Here is an 18,388-nt window from a genome sequence, read left to right as displayed (position 1 = left end):
ATTTTTAGTTTCAATGTTGCTCCTTACTTTCAGTTGAAAAAAACTTGTTTTTTTAATTTAATTTCTGATCGTTTATTAGATAATACTGGGAGATCCAGTGCCCCCTTCATAGAAATGTCCCTTCCCCCAAGGAAACATCCTCCATGGAAAGATCCTTCCACGCAACCCTCTCCTCCTACCCCCCCCCCCACCAGAAAAAAACCCCTCCTGAAACGTCTGTATACTTCCTATTAACCAATACTATATGTACAAATTGGGCAAAGTTCATAACTTGCAGCTATCTCAAAATTTTGCGGTCTCAAAAACTTTTCGCTCATCAGAAACGATGAGCGGATAAGGCGGGGTGTTCTGGTTGCCTCCCAGTCACTTTTGACTAAAAACAGCATTAAAACTTCCAAATTTTGCAATCCAATGGCCCCATTTGAAGATTATACGATCACCCATTCAACAAAAGCCTTATATGCCACCGTGGCATAACTTTAAACTCTTGCTTCTGGGCTCTAGTTTTTTTGTCAACCCTGGTTGCATTGTTATTTGTTCTTAGGACTATTTTGTAAGAAAATGGCTATCTCATGATTTCAATTAGATGTCTTTGGAGAAAAGAGGGCATCGGGGAGGGCGGAGGCAATTTCCTATCAAATTAGCCTCTTCTAAAGTTTGTAAGACCACTCCTTCTATAAAAACTCTATATGCCCCGGGCATAACTTAAAACCCTCGCTCCCATATTCTGAGGGGTTCTTTCAACCCCAGAGGTCTTATTATATGATCTTTAGAATATGCTTTACAAAATAATATCTCTAAATTTCAATTAAACTCATTTAGATAAAAAACGAGGGGGGGGGAAGACTAGTTGTCCTCCGATCACTTTTGGATGTTAAGAAGGGCACCAAAACCTTTGATTTCCAATCGAATGATTCCCTTCTGAAGTTTGTATGGCTACTCCTTTCATAAAAACCTCAATTTCAAATCGAATGAGCTGCCTTCGAAATTTCCCTATGAAATATATACAAGCAAGAAAATTAAGAAAGAGCTGAAAAAAAATAATACAAAAATAAATATAGTTCTAATGTAATTTATTTGATTTTTTAATCAACTACGAAAAAAAGAAAAAGGATACGGCATTGGACCCTTTAAAGTCTTAACTGGTTTTCTGATCTCCATTGCAATATCTTTCAACCAAGACCTGCAATACGGAGTTGGTATCTTCTATATCATTATATAACTTATATAACCGTTTTTCCTTCTTCCTCTGCTTCATCAGGCTTTTCAAGTCTGTACGTATTTCTAACAACCGCATGGTGTTAGAACTGTCTCTTTGCGCGTGGGCGTAGGACACTGCAATAGCCAGGTGTTCTTTGACTCGGTTTGGATATTGGGGGTCATTCACCTCCACCAACTTAGCTTCACAGTCCAAAGATATTTTGTTGCACTGGAGAAGGGTATTTTGAAAATTTTTAAAACGTAGAATTGCCCTATCCCCTGAAACCGTTTCCACTGTCTGATAGCCGTGGCGGCTACAATGCCTCATGTGATCCCTTAGTTTTATATCACTACGGAATTGTGAGAAGCATGTTGGACAGTAGAAACGTACCCCCTTATGCTTACCACCCCCCAGAACTCTACTAATGTCAGTGATAGGGTTAAAATGACCAATTGTGTTTGGTTCACTAGGTGGTGTGTATAGCAACCAAACCCAGTGTTTAACCAAATCAACTGAGGGGCCCCTTACGGGGAATACCACCCCCTTCTTTTTTAAACGAACCCCATCTTCAAATTAAGTTTTATATTGTACCACAGTAACGCTAATATTTAAATGAGCATTAGCCCTTTCAAAAATGTCAATGGATCGAAGCGTTACTGGATATTTCCCCTCTAAACAAGAAAAATCTACAACTGGGAAAGCGGAGCCTTCCTTCCCGTGTATACCCCATACGTCTAAATTCGTCTTAGTTGCGTCCCGAGCTAGAGGCTCGAATGCTGATATGAGGACAGCATACTTTAACCACTTTTGACCTGTTTAAAAACAGATCTTCTGGACACCTTGACAACCCTCTAGATCAGGATTATATTTTAAAACTATCTCCCTTTCAGACCTAGCCCCCCCTCTTAAAATAAAATCTTTCTTTATTTTACATATATTTACACTTAAATTTTCAATACATAAAAATACTGACCCACGTCCATTTTCATTATAGTTCTCAAGATGAGCTATAATTTGATCCACCCAATCCATGAAAGCACCCTCAAAATTTTTCAAATTTGGATAAATCACACTCATCTCGGAATGTATAAAATGATAATAAACTTCACTTTTTCCCTCATTCAAATAAAAAACTTTTAGAACAATGGAAACCTTAATTGAATCCCTACCTCCCCCCAAGTGAATCTGGTTCTCCTGAAGTGCACGAATTTCATCTACATAGCTGTGTACAATTTCTACAGGGTCAAAGACAAAATTATCACACAAATGCAACTTAAAAGGGTCACCAAACATTGCAGTGAAAACAACTATATTATTCAAAATTCTGTTGGACAGCTGAAAGTCCGGTAGAGTTGGACCCCCGCCCCCTCTTGTATATTATCCCCTCCTCCCAGTTGTTCAACAAAAACTGGCGAATGCTCCACTGCAGTTGTTCGAAGTGGACTCGATATGTTATCTGTGGGTGGAGGGTTCCCTGTAAAATCCTCTAAAATTTGTAAGGTGTTTGGACTCAAGTCTCCCTGTTCAACTGCTCTATTATCGACATTAAAAAAATCGGCAATACACTCATCAATAAGGGAATGAACATCAATGAACTTGAGAAGAGCGTGCCAGTCACTGATGGCTGACTTGTTATGTAGGTTAAGTTCCACTTCCTACTCGTCTTCCCTGGATGGTGAGTATGTGACCAATGCACCAATCTATAAATGAAAAATAGCTTATTTTCAGAGTGTTCAAATCATCCCTACTGTTTTTTAACTTTGGATTATTATTTATTAATAACATTTGGTTAATTAAAATTAAGATAATCTAAGATATGAAATATAAGGCTAAAATTTGGTCGTTTATTTTAATATTGTTCAAATTTTTTTTTTTTTTTGGTGCTTCCCGGTGGGCGTCCCTGGCCCGTGGCGCATCCCGGTGGAGCTTCCCTAGCCCGTGGCTCATCCCTGTGGCGCTTCCCTAGCCCGTGGCACATCTCTGTGGCGCGTTTCGGGCCCGCATCGCTTCCCACGATGCTTCCCTAGGCCGTGTCGCATCTAAGTGGAACGTCCCTGGCCCGGGGCACTTCCCCCGGCCCTTCCCCGCCATCCCCCACCCCCCGAACCCGTGTTCAAAATTATAGTATTAGTAGATATTTAAAATAGAAAACATGACATAGTAGGTTTTGATTTTGTTCAAACAATTCCTCCAAATAAAATTTCATATTAATACTATTTATATGCTCTTTTTAAAAAAAAAAAAATGATTTGAAAAGGATAGACATCTCCTCTCATGATACACAACTCATTCAGATATAAAGTTTTTTTTTTATAATATTTGTAGAGGCAAGGTTAAGCATTCGTTTATATCGAAATATAACCTACCAAACCTTACTATGACCAGAATATATTGAATTTTTTTTTTTGATTAACTTATATAATTTATAAAAAGGGTGAAAAACTGACATATTATGTTTTGATTTTGTTAAAAAAATAAAACCAAATAAAATTTATAAATAATAATTTTGATCATCTCTGGGGAAAAAACATGATTTGAAAAGGATAGCCATCTCCTGTCACGATACACAACTCATTCAGATATAAAGTTTTTTTTTTGTAATATTTGTAGATGCAAGGTGAACCATTCGTTTATATCGCAATAGAAATTACCTAACCCTACTATGACCAGAATATAGTGCCTTTTTTTTGTCTTCACTAATCTAATTTAGCAAAAAGGCGAATGCATGCACTTGACATGATTCAAAAGGGGGAACATTATATTTCCTTTGGAGAGAAAAAGTCATTCAATATCCCCGCTGAGATATACTCTTACGCAGTGTTCGAAAATGTTGCATGTGGGAAAAAGGCCTATAAAAGTTGGATGAAATTGATAGATATTTCTATATATAATAGGTAGGAAAAAAACGCTTACATTTTTATATCTCGGCTGCACTTGGGTGCCAGATGGCCCGGGTAGCGAGCGTTGGAGGGTGGACGGAACGGCGTCGCTATGTTCCTGTGCGACTGGGTCGGCTATTTCATGATCTTGCATAGATGAGACGGCAGGGTTCTCCATATTATAATAAGCCATCCAGTCTCTTTTCGGTTTTCGACCGGACTGTATGGTGGCTGCCTCGTCCACTTTTGCTTTCTTGGGTGGAGGGGGTATGCATTCTTCACAATTGTCCTTAAAGAAGAGAAGAAAAATCAGTATCTAAATAATTTGCCCCCCTTTTTTACAGAAAGAAAGTTAGCACCCTCATCCATGCAATTTTGTTTAGTTTATCACTAAGAAAGCAAAAAGTAAAAAAATTTCGTGAAATATACTAATTGCATCCTTTTTGAATCTGAGAAAGAAGAATTACAGCACATTGAACCGTTCAAAGGCCGGCCTATTTTTTATATTTATCACACCCCCCAGAAAAAAACAGTCCCCGGAAAATAACCCCACGGAAAATATCCCTGAGAAAAGTCATGGGAAAATATCCCCTCCCCCTCCCACCTACAGATATCGAAGCCTTTTGAATCTGATAATTACGGCTCACTGAACCATTCAAAATCCTACCTAGTTTTTATATTTATCACACCCCCCTGAAAAAAACAGACCACGGAAAAAAACCCCCCCAGACAATATACCTGATAAAAAAGACAGGTGAGAATAACCCCTCCCCCCCCACCGAAAGATAGGGTAAAAATGCTATTAAATTTACACAACAACGTAAACAAAATTTCGTGAAATATTCTACTTGAATACTTTTTTTGAATCTGAGAATTACGGCTCACTGTCCCGTTCAAAAGCCGTACTATTTTATCTATTTTTAACACCCCCCAGAAAAAAAACAGCCAATTGACCCTACCTAACAGTCCAAGATCACTTATCCCCAAGAACTCTACCATAAACCCCTCCCCCCCCCCGACATTTCGTGGATCAAGACGAGGCAATTTACTCAGCCTCTATCACTGTCTATTTGTATTAATCAACCTAACCCTTAATATTAACTCGAATAAAAATTTTTTTTTCACATTGCAATGGAGGTGCTAGACTTGACATTCTCTTTTCACGCGAAACTGCATTTAATTTAACGGGAAAAAGTATAATTTTTTTCAGCGGAAGCTTTTGCTATCCAAATTCATTAGGATTTATCAAAGCCGGATGTACTTTAAAAGGGGATGTCAGTCATTATCAGATAAGTAAATCATTGCAATAAATCTGTAAGTCAAGCCATAGCGGACTGTATATTAAGGGAATGACAGAAAGTTGACAGTTGCTTTTAGATAAGATACTGAATATATCGAAAACAGAATTATGGTCGTAAACAGAGGGGAACGGAACGATGGGGTTTACATAACGAAAAAAGAGCGTATTTTACGCCTTTTATCGAGTATGAACATCATATAGTGGCGTGTGTAGCGGGGTGGGGGGGGGGTGTTACCCCAAGAGAGGAGAGGGTGACCACGGAAAACAATTTTATTTTGAAAATAAAAAAATGAAAACAGAACTTACATTGCTAATTGTAGTTGCCAAGACTTCAACTTCATCAATGGTATCCATTCTAGTTGTTTGAACTGTGTTCTGGAACTTTCTGATAATTTAATCACATTGCAGATCCGTTATATAAGAAATCTCAAGAGTGAATTGTTATGTAACGGGGAAATCATATGTAAGCATGTCTCTGATTGGCTGAGAAGGAGGATGTATCCGACTCGATGATTGGCTGAGAAGGAAACACGTGATCTAACTGTTTCCTATTCCAGGACACCTTGACATTCACCCCTAGCATACACTTGTTCAAAACAACAATAATAAATAAATCCCTCAGACCTAAGATTAAAGAAGCCTTAATGTTTCCTAATTCTCCCCTTCGTGAATCAATAATTCCCCCTAGCGATTATGTAAATCAATTTCTCAGGACAGGCTAGCCAAAAAACAATGAAGCCATGTTTGTTTCTTAATTTCCCCTTCGTGAATCAATAATTTCACCTAGCGATTATGTAAATCAAGTTCTCAGGACAGGCTAGCCAAACAACAATGAAGCCATGTTTGTTTATTAATTTCCCCTTCGTGAATCAATAATTTCCACTAGCGATTATGTAAATCAAGTTCTCAGGCCAGGCTAGCCGAGAAAAACATCAAATAAATCGACCTTGAAAAAAGAGGTCATTGAGCGATTACGTAATCTTTCTCCCTAGGGACTCTATGATCATATTGTTTCATAATTCCCCATGCTCGTGAATCAATAATTCCCCCATCGATTATGTAAATCATCCCTCCTGTCATTCGCACATGGCCAAACAACAACAGATCGATTGACCTTGACACACCCCCCCGAGTAGACTCGATCAATAATCCTTGAATAAATTATGTCCCCCATCGATTATGTAAATCATCCCTCGTGTCATTCGCACGTGGCCAAACATCAACAGATCGATTGACCTTGACACACGATTAGACTCGATCGATAATCCTTGAATAAATTATGTCCCCCATCGATTATGTAAATCATCCCTCATGTCATTCGCACGTGGCCAAACAACAACAGATCGATTGACCTTGACACACCCACCCATTAGACTCGATCGATAATCCTTGAATAAATTATGTAAAAAAAGTTATAGGTGGCAGCAGGGGTGCGTGACACGAGTAACACCCCCTCCTCTACTTACCCCGGGGATCGTGGGGGTCATTTTACACTTAAAGACATAGGTATAAGATTTTTTACTATGCTGAACAAAACAGCTATATCAAAATTCTGATAGGGTGACTTTGGGAAAAAATGAGCGTGGGAGGGGGCCTAGTTCCCCTCCAATTTGTTGGTCACTTAAAAAGGGCATTATAACTTCTAATTTCTGTTCGAAAGCGCCCTCTCACGATATTTTAGAACCACGGGATCGATATGATCAGCCCCTGGAAAAAAAAATAAATAAACACGCATCCGTGATCTTTCTTCTGGCAAAAAATAGAAAATTCCAGATTTTTGCAGGTAGGGGCTTGAAACCTGTACAGAAGGATTCTCAGATACGCTAAATCTAATGATGTGATTTTCATTAGGATTCTATGACTTTTAAGGGATGTTTCCCCCTTTTTTTGAAAATAAGGCAAATATTCTCAGGTTCGTAACTTTGATGGGTAAGACTAAACTTGATGAAACTTATATATTTGAAATCAGCATTAAAATCCAATTCTTTTGATGCATCTATTGGTATCAAAATTCCGTTTTTTAGAAATTCGGTTACTATTGAGCCGGGTCGCTCCTTACTTACAGTTTGTTGCCATGACTTGTTTGATCCAGGTTTTAAAGTACCAATGACATCAGAATATGGATCTATCTTAGGTCAATTTATGCATTTATATCGTGATTTTCTAAGATTTTTTTCATATTTTAGAAAATATGAAGTTTTATGGGCAGCATCACATTTACGTCACTGGTGTGACGGTTAGGGAGGAGATTATACATGTTATAGTATCAGTAAAGTATTATGACACGTCATACAAGCTGACACAAACTTTGTCATACTACCAAACTCCGCCATTTCAGATAGAATCTGCATTTCCTCCTTGATGGTGTGCCAATCCTGTAGTTTCTCAACTGCCTATGATAGGTAAATACCTTACCTGCGTCCCTGCAAAAACATGCATGAGCTCTATCAAAAACCCAATTCACTCCCCCCACTTGGTGGCAGTTACCATTTTACGCTTTCGTTTAATCCGATACAAGATCATATCAACAAGTACAGATTTGACGAATTTAAGGATCGACCAATTACTGATAGTGGTCGCCTCAATTTTGGAACATGGCTTTCAGAAGAGCAATGAGAAGATGTATCTGCTGCCAACGAATCCGATGAGAAAGCTGAACTTTTCCAAGAAAAGCTAATCCAAAATTATTTACTCCACTTTACAGAGGTGAAAAAGAAGAGACGTTCCAATCATAAGCCGTATATAAATGATACGTTAAAAAATTTAATTCGACAAAAATTAGGGCTGTTTCGAAAAGTAAAAACTGAAGAAGCTAACCTGCTGAGAAAATTTCTAAAGAAGTAGATTCGGAAAGCTTCAGCGCAGTATTACCGTAACAGAGTAAATGCACTCTTTAAAGCAAGACCGAAGCAAAGGTATAATACAGTCAAGAAAATCAGTGGTAAAATTGTCAAAATATTTACTTTAATCTTGATGTTCCCCCTGAAACTACAGCTAATTCACTAAATAAACATCTTGCCGTTATTTTATAAACTCTCCCTCCTCTCTCATGTAATATTCCCTGCCCCCTAGCGCCTGACCAGGATTAATTAGCAACAATAGACCTCAAATAATTAACAGAAAAACCTTTTTCTTTCAAATCTACGATAAGAAAAGAAGAAAGATTTAAAATATTTATAATAAATATTTTGATTTAGATAAAAAAAGATTTAAAATAATTGTTTAACTAAGTCACTAAGTTTTTAAAGGATTAAGACAACAAAGTAGCAAGGACAGTGAAAATGATATCTGATGGTTTTAATTGGTTAAATGGAACTTAAACAGCCACATATATTTTTTAAAAACTTCAAAAAATTGGGAGCTCAATTTTTAATTATAAAGATCTCATATGCAGTTCTACGGTTTTTGCTAATAGCAGGCACCAAATTAAAAAAGAGAAACGTGCGAGAAAAATTATCAACAAATATACGAAAAACATAAAGCACTAGAATCCTTAAGAAGACGTAGTTGCCTTTGGGAATCAACATACTACTAATGTTTGAATTTTTGTATATGAAGTGTTGCCAAATCTAACTAATTAATTTGTCTATCTGTTTTCACGGCTAAGGGCCGTGAAAACAGTGATGTAACATCACTGTTGTTACGTAAATCACTGTGTACTACTGGTGTTACGTCACACTAGTGACGTAAATGTGATGCTGCCCTAAAAACTTCATATTTTCAAAAATACGAAATAAATCTTAGAAAATCACGATTTAAATGTATAAATTGACCTAAGATAGATCCATTGGGGGTGGGGGGGGGGGCAGACATGTTTCTATTCTGATGTCATTGGTACTTTGAGCCTGGATCAAACCACTCGTGGTAACGAACTGTAATTAAGGAGCGACCCGGCTCAACAGTAACCGAATTTCTAAAAAGCGCAATTTTGATACCAATAGATGCATCAAAAGAATAGGATCTTTGATCTTAGGAATAGTTTCGTGTGTGAAATTAAAACTTACAACGCTGGGAGGGGAGGGGATGTTGAACTAACCAAAAGACAATATTTGCACCATAATACTACTGCTTCTACTCCTGCTACAATTGTTGTTACTGCCACTACTACTACTATAACTACTGGTGCTACTGCCACTACTAATAAGCCTAAGGGTATTAAGGTGAAAATTTTGGGCCATACTGTAACTGTATTGAAATAAATTGAAACATACTATGCCCATATAGGTTGTCAAGAGGACCAGTTGAGGGTATTAAGTTAAAAAATTCATCGTGTGTTAAAGGGTATGTTGAAAAAAAGATGCTATTTGCATACTGCTACTAATGCTACTACTGCTACTACAACAATTGCTACGCATAGTTACTGAAAATTTCAATAATGCTAAAAAAAAATTGATGTCTCAAAACTTTGTTTGGATGTTTGTTATGGGAAATAATGGGGGTGGGGGGGGTCTCTCAAATCATTTCGACTCTTACAAAGGGAACTATGACTTCCCATTTAAAATCAAATGAGACCCATCTGAATTTAGCCCTTGCCCCAAGGCTCTGGGGTTTGTGCCAATCCTGGAGGGATTGTTTTATGTTCTTTGGATTATTTTAAATGAAATTACCATCGCACAATTTCAATAGAATACATTTGGTGAAAAAAGGGGTAGTTGGGGGGGGGGGCAACTTGACCTCCATTACTATTGACTCTAAAAAGAGAACTAAATCTTCCAATTTCAACAAATTGAGCCACCTTTAAATTTTATACAACGATCCCTTCGATAAGAACATTAAATACCCTAGGTGCATAACCCACAAACCTCGCCCTCAGGCTCTGGTGGTTTGTATGAACCTCAAAAGCCTTTTTATATAATATTTGGACTATTTCGAATAAAAGGACTGTCTCAAAATATCTATTGAATACATCTTGGGAAAAACAACGTGTTTGTGTGTGTGTTGGGGGGGGGGGGGGAGCTCTGCACTCTGATCACTTTGACTCTTAAAAACGGCACTAGAACTTATGATTGCCAATCCAATGAGTCCCATCAAAAGCACATACGACCACCCTTTCTATAAGAGGCATAACTTACAACCGTTTCCCTGAGATGTAGGGGTGGGGTTGTTCTCCAAACAGATATAATTTTTGAAACCTTCAACTACAATGAACAAAATTGTTATCTCCATATTTTGATTTGAGGTGTTAAGGAAATTATGAGCATGGAGGGGGGGGGGGGGTCTAGTTGCTCTTAAATCACTTTGACTCTTAAAAGGGCACTATAACTTTCAATTTCAAATCAAATAAGCCCCATCTGAAGTTATACGATCGCCCATACGATAAAACTTTATATGACCACATGGTACAATTTACAACCCTATCCCTACGGCGCTAGGGGGTTGTGTCACCCCCAAAAGACATTATTATATGCTCTTTGAACTATTTTTAACAAAATCACTATTTCATAATTTCAATCAGATGCGTTTGGAGAAAAGAGGGGTTTCAGGGGGGGGAGGGTAAATGCCCTCCATCCCTTTTGAAGCTTAAAAAGGAACTATAATTTCCAATTTACAAGCAAATGAGCCTCTTCTGAAGTTAAACAACCATCCCTTCCATAAAAACCTTAAATGCCCAACGGCATATATTACAGCCCTCGCTCCAAATCTCTGGTGGTTTGTATCAACTCCAAAAGCCTTGTTATATGATCTTTGGACTATTTTGAATAAAATGATTGTGTCAAAAATTCTTATTCGATGAATTTCAGGACAACACGACGTTTTTTTTAGGGGGGGGGGGGTAACTGCCTTCTCATCACTTTGAATCTTGAAAGGGGCACTAAAAATTCAGATTACCAATCCAATGAGTTCTTTCCAAAGTATATGCAATCACCCTTTTCATAAAACCTTATATGCCCATGGGGCATAACTTACAGCCCTTTCCCTGAGAGCTGCGGGGGAGGGGTGTCTTCCTGAAAGACATAATTTCCGGATTCTTCAACTACAATGAACCAAATTTCTATCTCCAAATTTTTATTGGATGTCTTTGGGAAAATGATGAGCATGGGGGTGTGTCTGCTCTCAAATCAATTTGACTCTTAAAAAGGACACTATAAATTTCAATTTCAAATCAAATGAGCCCCATCTGAAGTTTATGCAACTACCTATTCCATAAGAAACTTATATGACCCCAGGGCATAACTTACAACCCTATCCCCAGGGCACTGGGGGGTTGCGTCAACCTAGACGCATTATTTTAGTTCGTTGTACGATTTTGAGAAAAATCGCTATCTCACAATTTTAATCTAGTTCGTTTGGTGAAGAGGGGTTGTCGGAAGAGAGGGGAGGCTAGCTTGCCCTCCATCACTTTTGAGTCTTAAAAGGAAACTAGAAATTCCAACTTTTAACCAAATGAGCCTCATCTAAAGTTTATACAACCATCTCTTCCGTAAAAACCCTAAAAAAAAACCTGGGCATAAAATAAAACCCTTTTCCCTAGGCTCTGGGGTTTGCTTCAACCCCAAAAGCCATGTTATATGATGTTTAGACTGTTTTGAATAAAATGGCTATCTCAACGGGAAGGCGTCATAACATCCAACCGTCAGGACATCCAACGTCATAACATCCACAAAATCCGTCATAACATCCAAAATTTTAAAACTTTATTTTTGGGGGGTTTAGGGATTGGGGAAAGGTACCTAGGTTAGGTTACGTATTTAATATATGCTATGCTTTACCCCCACCCCCCTGATGTGCAAATCTGTAGCCGAAATTTGCTTCTAAACTACTATATACTTATTACTATGATATAAACTTATATAAATGTTTTTGGATGTTGTGACGGTTGGTGGTTCTGCCAGTTGGATGTTATGACGTTTGTTGCTTGTGAAGGTTGTTCGAAATGGTAGCACCCCATCTCAACATTTCTATTAGATGCATTTTGGGACAATGCATGCGTGCGTGTGTGTGTGGGGTAGCTGCTTTCCGATCGCTTTGACTCTTAAAAAGAGCACTAGAACTTCTGATTACCAATCCAATGAGCTCCCTCCAAAGTTTATATGGCCACGCTTTCTATATAAAACTTATATACCCCCAAGGCATAACTTACAACCCTTCCCCTTAGTGCTGGGGGAATTTGTTATCCTCAAGGACACAATTTCCGGACCTTTCAAATGCGTTGAACAAAATGCATATTTCAAAATTTTGATTGGAAGTGTTTGGGGTAATGGTGGGCGTGGGAGGGAGGTTGGTTGCTCGACTATTGAAAACGGCACTAGCCCTTTCAATTTCCAATCGAATGAGCCCTTTTTGAAGTTTCTACGACAATGCTTTTTATAAGAACCTTATATGCCCCAAGGGCATAACTTAAAACCCTCGTCCTGAGTGCAGGGGGGGGGGAAGGTGTCATCCTCAAAGACATAATGTCAAGACCTTTCAACTACTTTAAACAAAATGGCTATATCAAAATGTTGATCGGAAGTATTTGGGAAACTTTTATTATGCTAACAACTTTTGATATATGAGCTTAAAAACTAATGGATTTTGCATATTTGGACCGACATGACAAGGGTCACTCTTTACTTACCGTTCATGAGTATGAAAAGTTTGATGAAGCTAAATTCTATTTCAGTAACTATTCACATTAGAAGTTTTGTTAGCTACAAGGAACTGTGTCACGGCTATGTCTTCCCACCACAAAATCCAGAGACTTCTTTTAATGCGAAATTACTGTTTTACTGATTTAATTCTTCCAAATTAGCGCCATTATTTTATTCAAATCGAGTCTTGTACTAGTATCATGTGCAATTAATTCATTAAAATCCAGATTCAGAGATGCCACCTCAAAATCCAGAGATTTTTTTTATTTTTGATGAATTTTTTTTTTAATAGACGCTGCAGCATTAATAAAATTAGTAGTATAAGTATTACGAACAATTAATTTGTACCTAAATGGTCATTGACTGCCTAAAGGTTATCATTTAACCCTGTGAAAAAAATTCTTAAATTTTATTAAAAAAACGTGACTTATATTAGTCTCAACGTATATTAGACTGTCAGCAAGAAAAAAAAGTACTTCAAAACTAACAAAATTTTACACAATTAAAAATACAACTACAAAGTTATCTCTTCCAAAATAAAACAAATAAATACAAGGCCATATCCAGGGGGAGAGGAAGGGGTACCCGGCTTGAGCCCCCCCCCCCCAAAAAAAAATGTTTAACACGTACAAAAGCAACAAAATACACATAAACAAATTTGTTTTGCGGTTTGCTTTTTTTGGTAGACCTGCCCCCAGAAAAAACCTGGATACGGCCCTGACAAAATACATAACTAGTTCTGGATAAGAACGAAAATAAACACACTTCAATGATACCACAACAGTATTTATATGGGTCCGAGAACCCCTTAGAGGGAAGTAAGGATAAAATGGACAAACTGTTCCCCCTAAATAGCTTACTCTTAAGTTCTCAAACAAGACCTTTGACTAAGCTGATGTACTCAAAAGAGCACATTCCACTTTTTGATTTTTTTTTTTTTTCAAAGATTTTGGTGTTAGAGCAGTTAGTACATTTAAAAAGGGTGCTAAGTTACCCTTAACAAATCTATTTCTTTGCACTTCCATTCACCTGTTTTTGGCTGTTTTGACAGACTTGACCACACCTCAAACTAACCACCCGTTTACGTGATTGACTAGCATAATATAAACGGGCAACAGAAAGGTGACTCATATTCAAACTTGATTATACATTAAACAAAAATAAAAAAGAGATATTGCTTCCCCATAGCTTAGTTGCAAAAAGAATGCTTTAATTTCATTGGTTCTCAGTGATTCTATGAATCACCTAATAAATCACCAGGCACTATAATGAACCACATGATGATTCATATTCAAACTTGATTATACATAAAACAAAAATAAAAAGGGAGGTTGGTTCCCCATAGCTCTGTGCCAAAAAAGAGCGCTTTAATTTTATTGGTTTAGGTCTTTGATCGTTTAGTTTAGGTCTTTGATCGTTTAGGTCTTTGATGCGACCTCTTCGAGGAAAGAGAGGAGAAAATGGACAAAATGTTTGCCCTAATTAGCGTCTCGGAAAGTTTTCAAATAAGACTTTTGAGATACCAAGGCTCAGGTACTCAGAAGCACGCATTCCGTTGTTTTTTTTTAGATTTTAATGTTAGAGCAGTTAAGACATTTGAAAAAGGGTACTAAATTGTCCTTAAAAATACATTTCTTTGCCCTTCTCCCGTAAATTTACGAATTTGTATTTCTGTGTTTTCTTATTGTTTCCATTCAATTCACCAGTTTTCACTGCTTTGATGAATTTAACCCCATCTCTAGCAAAACACCCATTTACGTGATTGACTAGCATAATAAGAACGAAAAATAGCAGAAAGGTGACTCATATTCAAACTTGATTATACATTAAACAAAGAGAAAAAGAGAGATTGCTTTCCTATAGCTCCGTGGCGAAAAGAGTGCTTTAATTCAAATGGTTTGGGTGATTTATAGAATCACTCAGTGAATTATCAGACGATTGATTAGAATGGTGTTTCATATCCAAAGTTGATTATACATGACAAAAAGAGGAAAAGAGAGATTGCTTCCCCATTGCTCCGTTGCAAAAAGAGTGCTTTGATTTAACTGGTTTAGGTGATTCATAGAACCATCTAATGGATCACGTGTTCATAGGCGATTTATAGTTAAACTTTATTACACATTAAACAAAGAGAAAAAAAGAGATTGCCTCTCCATAACTCAATGGTAAAAAGAGTGCATACATTTCATTGGTTTACTTATATGATTATTTAAAAAAATTAATTCCAGAATCCAGAGTTTAAATCAAGGTTGTCTCCCGGGGGGATTATGGGTTTGAACCCCACCGAAATTTCGTCTAATTCGTAAAAAACGTAATTAAAAATATACATAAATATATTGTTGATGCGTTTTTTAGTATACCCCCCACCTCGAAAAAAATAAACCCACTCCCCAAATAAAATACTGGATACTCCCTTGGTTTATATTTACAAAGTTCTTGTCCGACTCTATTGACAGCCATACACTATGAACATTAAAATATCCCGATTTTTCTAAAAGCTTCTCAACCAATTGACCCCGAAGGACTGGTTAATTTCGGCATTGCCACGCTTCATTTGGGAGAACTCGGAACTTCGGACCTCATAAATAGACAAAAGAAATTTTATGTGAGACAAGGCACTTTTGTGAGGAGGGTAGGCACAATTCACAAAAAATAAAGGAGGGGACGAGAATTTTTTTTCCAGGTTTTTTTTTTTAATCGAGGTGCAAATAAGGTATACATCAAATATTTTATTTGAGGTTTTTTGGAGGGGAAGAGGGGAGGGGGTTCAAACTTCAAGAACAATGCACAAATAGTCAAGCTACAGGAAACTATAGGACAAATTAATTGCCAAGCATAACCGAAAACTTAATTCTTCATGACTGTATCCTGCTTTAATTCAATATTATTTTTGTATGTCTCTGTCTTGACAATATTTAGTATAATAATATTTCAATTTAACTCTGATTCATGCTTTATTTTTATAGTTAGGTGTCGTTGCTATGACAAGAGTTAGTGCAGTAATTGGTTCCTTGTGCTTGCCTTTTTGTTTTTGTTTGCTTTTTTTCTTCTTTTCTTTTTCCTCTACTCCGCTTTATCATGTTATGTGAACCATGGATGGTCGATACATAAATAAGATAAAAATTAAATAAATAAATCAATGGTAAATGCATCAAGAATTTTTCTTGAGCCAAACTACTAATTTTCAAAATTAATGGGAGAGGAGGGGAGGAGTCCAGCAGTAATGGAGGGGGAGGAGTCCAGCAGTAATGGAGGGGGAGGAGTCCAGCAGTAATGGAGGAGGAGGAGGGGAGGAGAAAGCAATTAATAAAGGAGAGCGTAGGGCTTGAGCCGCCCAAAATCGAGAGATTTGTACAATATATCACACAGCTAAAACATTTTCAGTATGCTTCGCATATTTTATGTCGTTTCTTACTGCCACACCCTTACTGCACCCCCTCTTACTGCGCCCCCTTTTACTGCCATTTCCTGCGCCCCCTCTTATTGCCACACCTCCCTACAAGAAAAATCACTTCACAAGAGTCTGCTCCTTAGCATTTTTTGCTACTGTTGCAATATATTGAAGTGTGTATCAACCAAAGAACAAAAACAGATTCTTGACATAACAATACCTTCGACAATTTCCTTTCATCATATACAATTTTTCTATACAAAGTGAACTAGCAAAATACTTTGTTATAAAATAGCACAAAACGTAAAGGGCAAAATAATTAAAAACAAATAATAAAATTAAAGAGCCATGAAATGAAAAATATCAGTGGACTGAGAAACGAAAAAAAGAGAAAAAAGTAAAAAAAGAGAATGGGAAAAAAGAACAAAAGACAAGTTGCTATTTTGAAAGTTTGCTCATTTCATGGATTAATGTTTCATTCTCACCCCGAAACCAGAGTAAAAAAAGAAAAAAGGAAAAAAAATGGGGAAAAAAAAGCAAACGAATAGCTATATTGAAAGTTTGCTTATTAGTCAGGTAAATGCTCCAACCTCATAATGGAGCCACTGGCTGGAAGAATAAGAAGAAAGTATAAATCTATAAAACAGTAACTAGGAAAAGAAGGAAAAGCGGAGAAAAAAAAAATGTTATTTCGAAATCTTGTATGTTTCGTGGATTAATACTCCATTCTCATCACGAAAAAAGAAACAAAAAAGAAACAAAAAAGAAAAAGTAAGAGAAAAGGTGTGAAAGAAAGGAGGACAAAAAAGACAGAAAAATAAATGGAAAGTTTCGAAAGTTTGCCTATTACTTAGGTTGATGCGTCATCCTCATCACAAAGCCATGGATTATATAAAGCAAGAAAAAAAAGGAAAAAGTAAAAAAAAAGAGAAAAAAGAAGAACAAAACAAAACAAAATTGCTATTTCGAAAGTTTGCTTATAACTCGGATTAATGCTCCATTTTCATCACGAAGCCTTTGATTATCCGCTTTCAACTGATCTTGAACCTAAAAAAAATAAATAAAAAGACTAAATATAAAAATATAATATAATATGAAAAATGAATAAAAGGATATTTACATTCTAAACGTCAAAAAAACAACACATTAAATCATAGTGAGAATTATTTCCAAGGCTTACTCAACGAAAAAAATTTCACTGAACTGGGCTAGAAGGAATCCGCCATCTGAAATCAAGACATTCTCTATACCATGCAAGCCTTGGGTACAATGCATTTGATAACAACTTTTAGTCATATGCAATAGGGTTCATTTGAGTCTTGAGTTGTGAACTTTTCTCCTTAATATTGCCTAAATGTAAGTTGAATGTTTAATGAGGGTAGCGCAAATTTTGGAAGAAGAAGATTGTGCCACCTTCATAAAAAATTCAACTTATATTAAGGCAATATTAAGGAGAAAAGTTTACAACTCAAGACTTGGAATGAACCCTGTTATTGAACCCTCTCAGCCAATGAACCGAAAACTATTTGTGACCCGGAAGTAATTATTTTTTTCCAGCATAAATATCTTTTGTTTTAATTGCATCACTTTGACCGTGTCACTGTATCAGTTTTAATTGTATCTGCTGGTGACCACCACCGTATGTTTTGAAATATACAGAACTTTTATTTGTTCGTAATTAATTAATAATTTTCGTTCATTGACTGCATCTCTAACTTTATTTCAATAAAGATAAAATTACAAAATGATTATACCCGTTAGATTATTTATTATAAATTCTGCTTCTCCTAAAATTTCTGCGCCCGGGGCAAGTACCGCCTCTGTCCCTCGCCTCAAACCGCCTCTGATCCTCATAAGCCCCTTTGCATACCAACTTTATATAAACAAAATGAAAAAGTAAAAAATATCAGAAAAAAACTCCCATACTGGCTAAATAATCAGTTTTATAGCCATATCAGTGTATCAGTTTATGGCCATGCTGGATAATAATAATGATGCAAAAGAAGAAAAAAAAAACCCGCAAGAAATGGAAGTGAGAAGTCACAG

The 18,388-nt window shown here is 36.8% G+C and overlaps 2 protein-coding genes across 2 annotated transcripts in view; both read right to left on the bottom strand.

Annotated features, from left to right (window-relative positions):
• Positions 1–3,982: 3,982 nt before the first annotated feature.
• LOC148939138 (uncharacterized) overlaps positions 3,983–18,388 on the bottom strand; it is a 303,986-nt gene continuing 289,580 nt past the window's right edge. Inside the window, exon 2 of the mRNA XM_089107240.1 lies at positions 3,983–4,369. Coding sequence (XP_088963366.1) covers positions 3,983–4,369 — 387 coding nt within the window. The remainder of the gene's footprint in view (positions 4,370–18,388) is intronic.
• LOC148939139 (uncharacterized) overlaps positions 13,352–18,388 on the bottom strand; it is a 258,930-nt gene continuing 253,893 nt past the window's right edge. The window contains exon 19 of the mRNA XM_089107216.1: positions 13,352–17,389. The gene's annotated coding sequence lies outside the window, so the exon portion shown is untranslated. The remainder of the gene's footprint in view (positions 17,390–18,388) is intronic.

This window comes from Artemia sp. Qi Xiang Cuo, chromosome 21 (genome assembly GCF_049724085.1).
Source record: "Artemia sp. Qi Xiang Cuo chromosome 21, ASM4972408v1, whole genome shotgun sequence".
Taxonomy (NCBI): domain Eukaryota; kingdom Metazoa; phylum Arthropoda; class Branchiopoda; order Anostraca; family Artemiidae; genus Artemia; species Artemia sp. Qi Xiang Cuo.
Note: the sequence above shows the minus strand (reverse complement) of the source record. Positions and strands in the feature narration are given on the sequence as shown.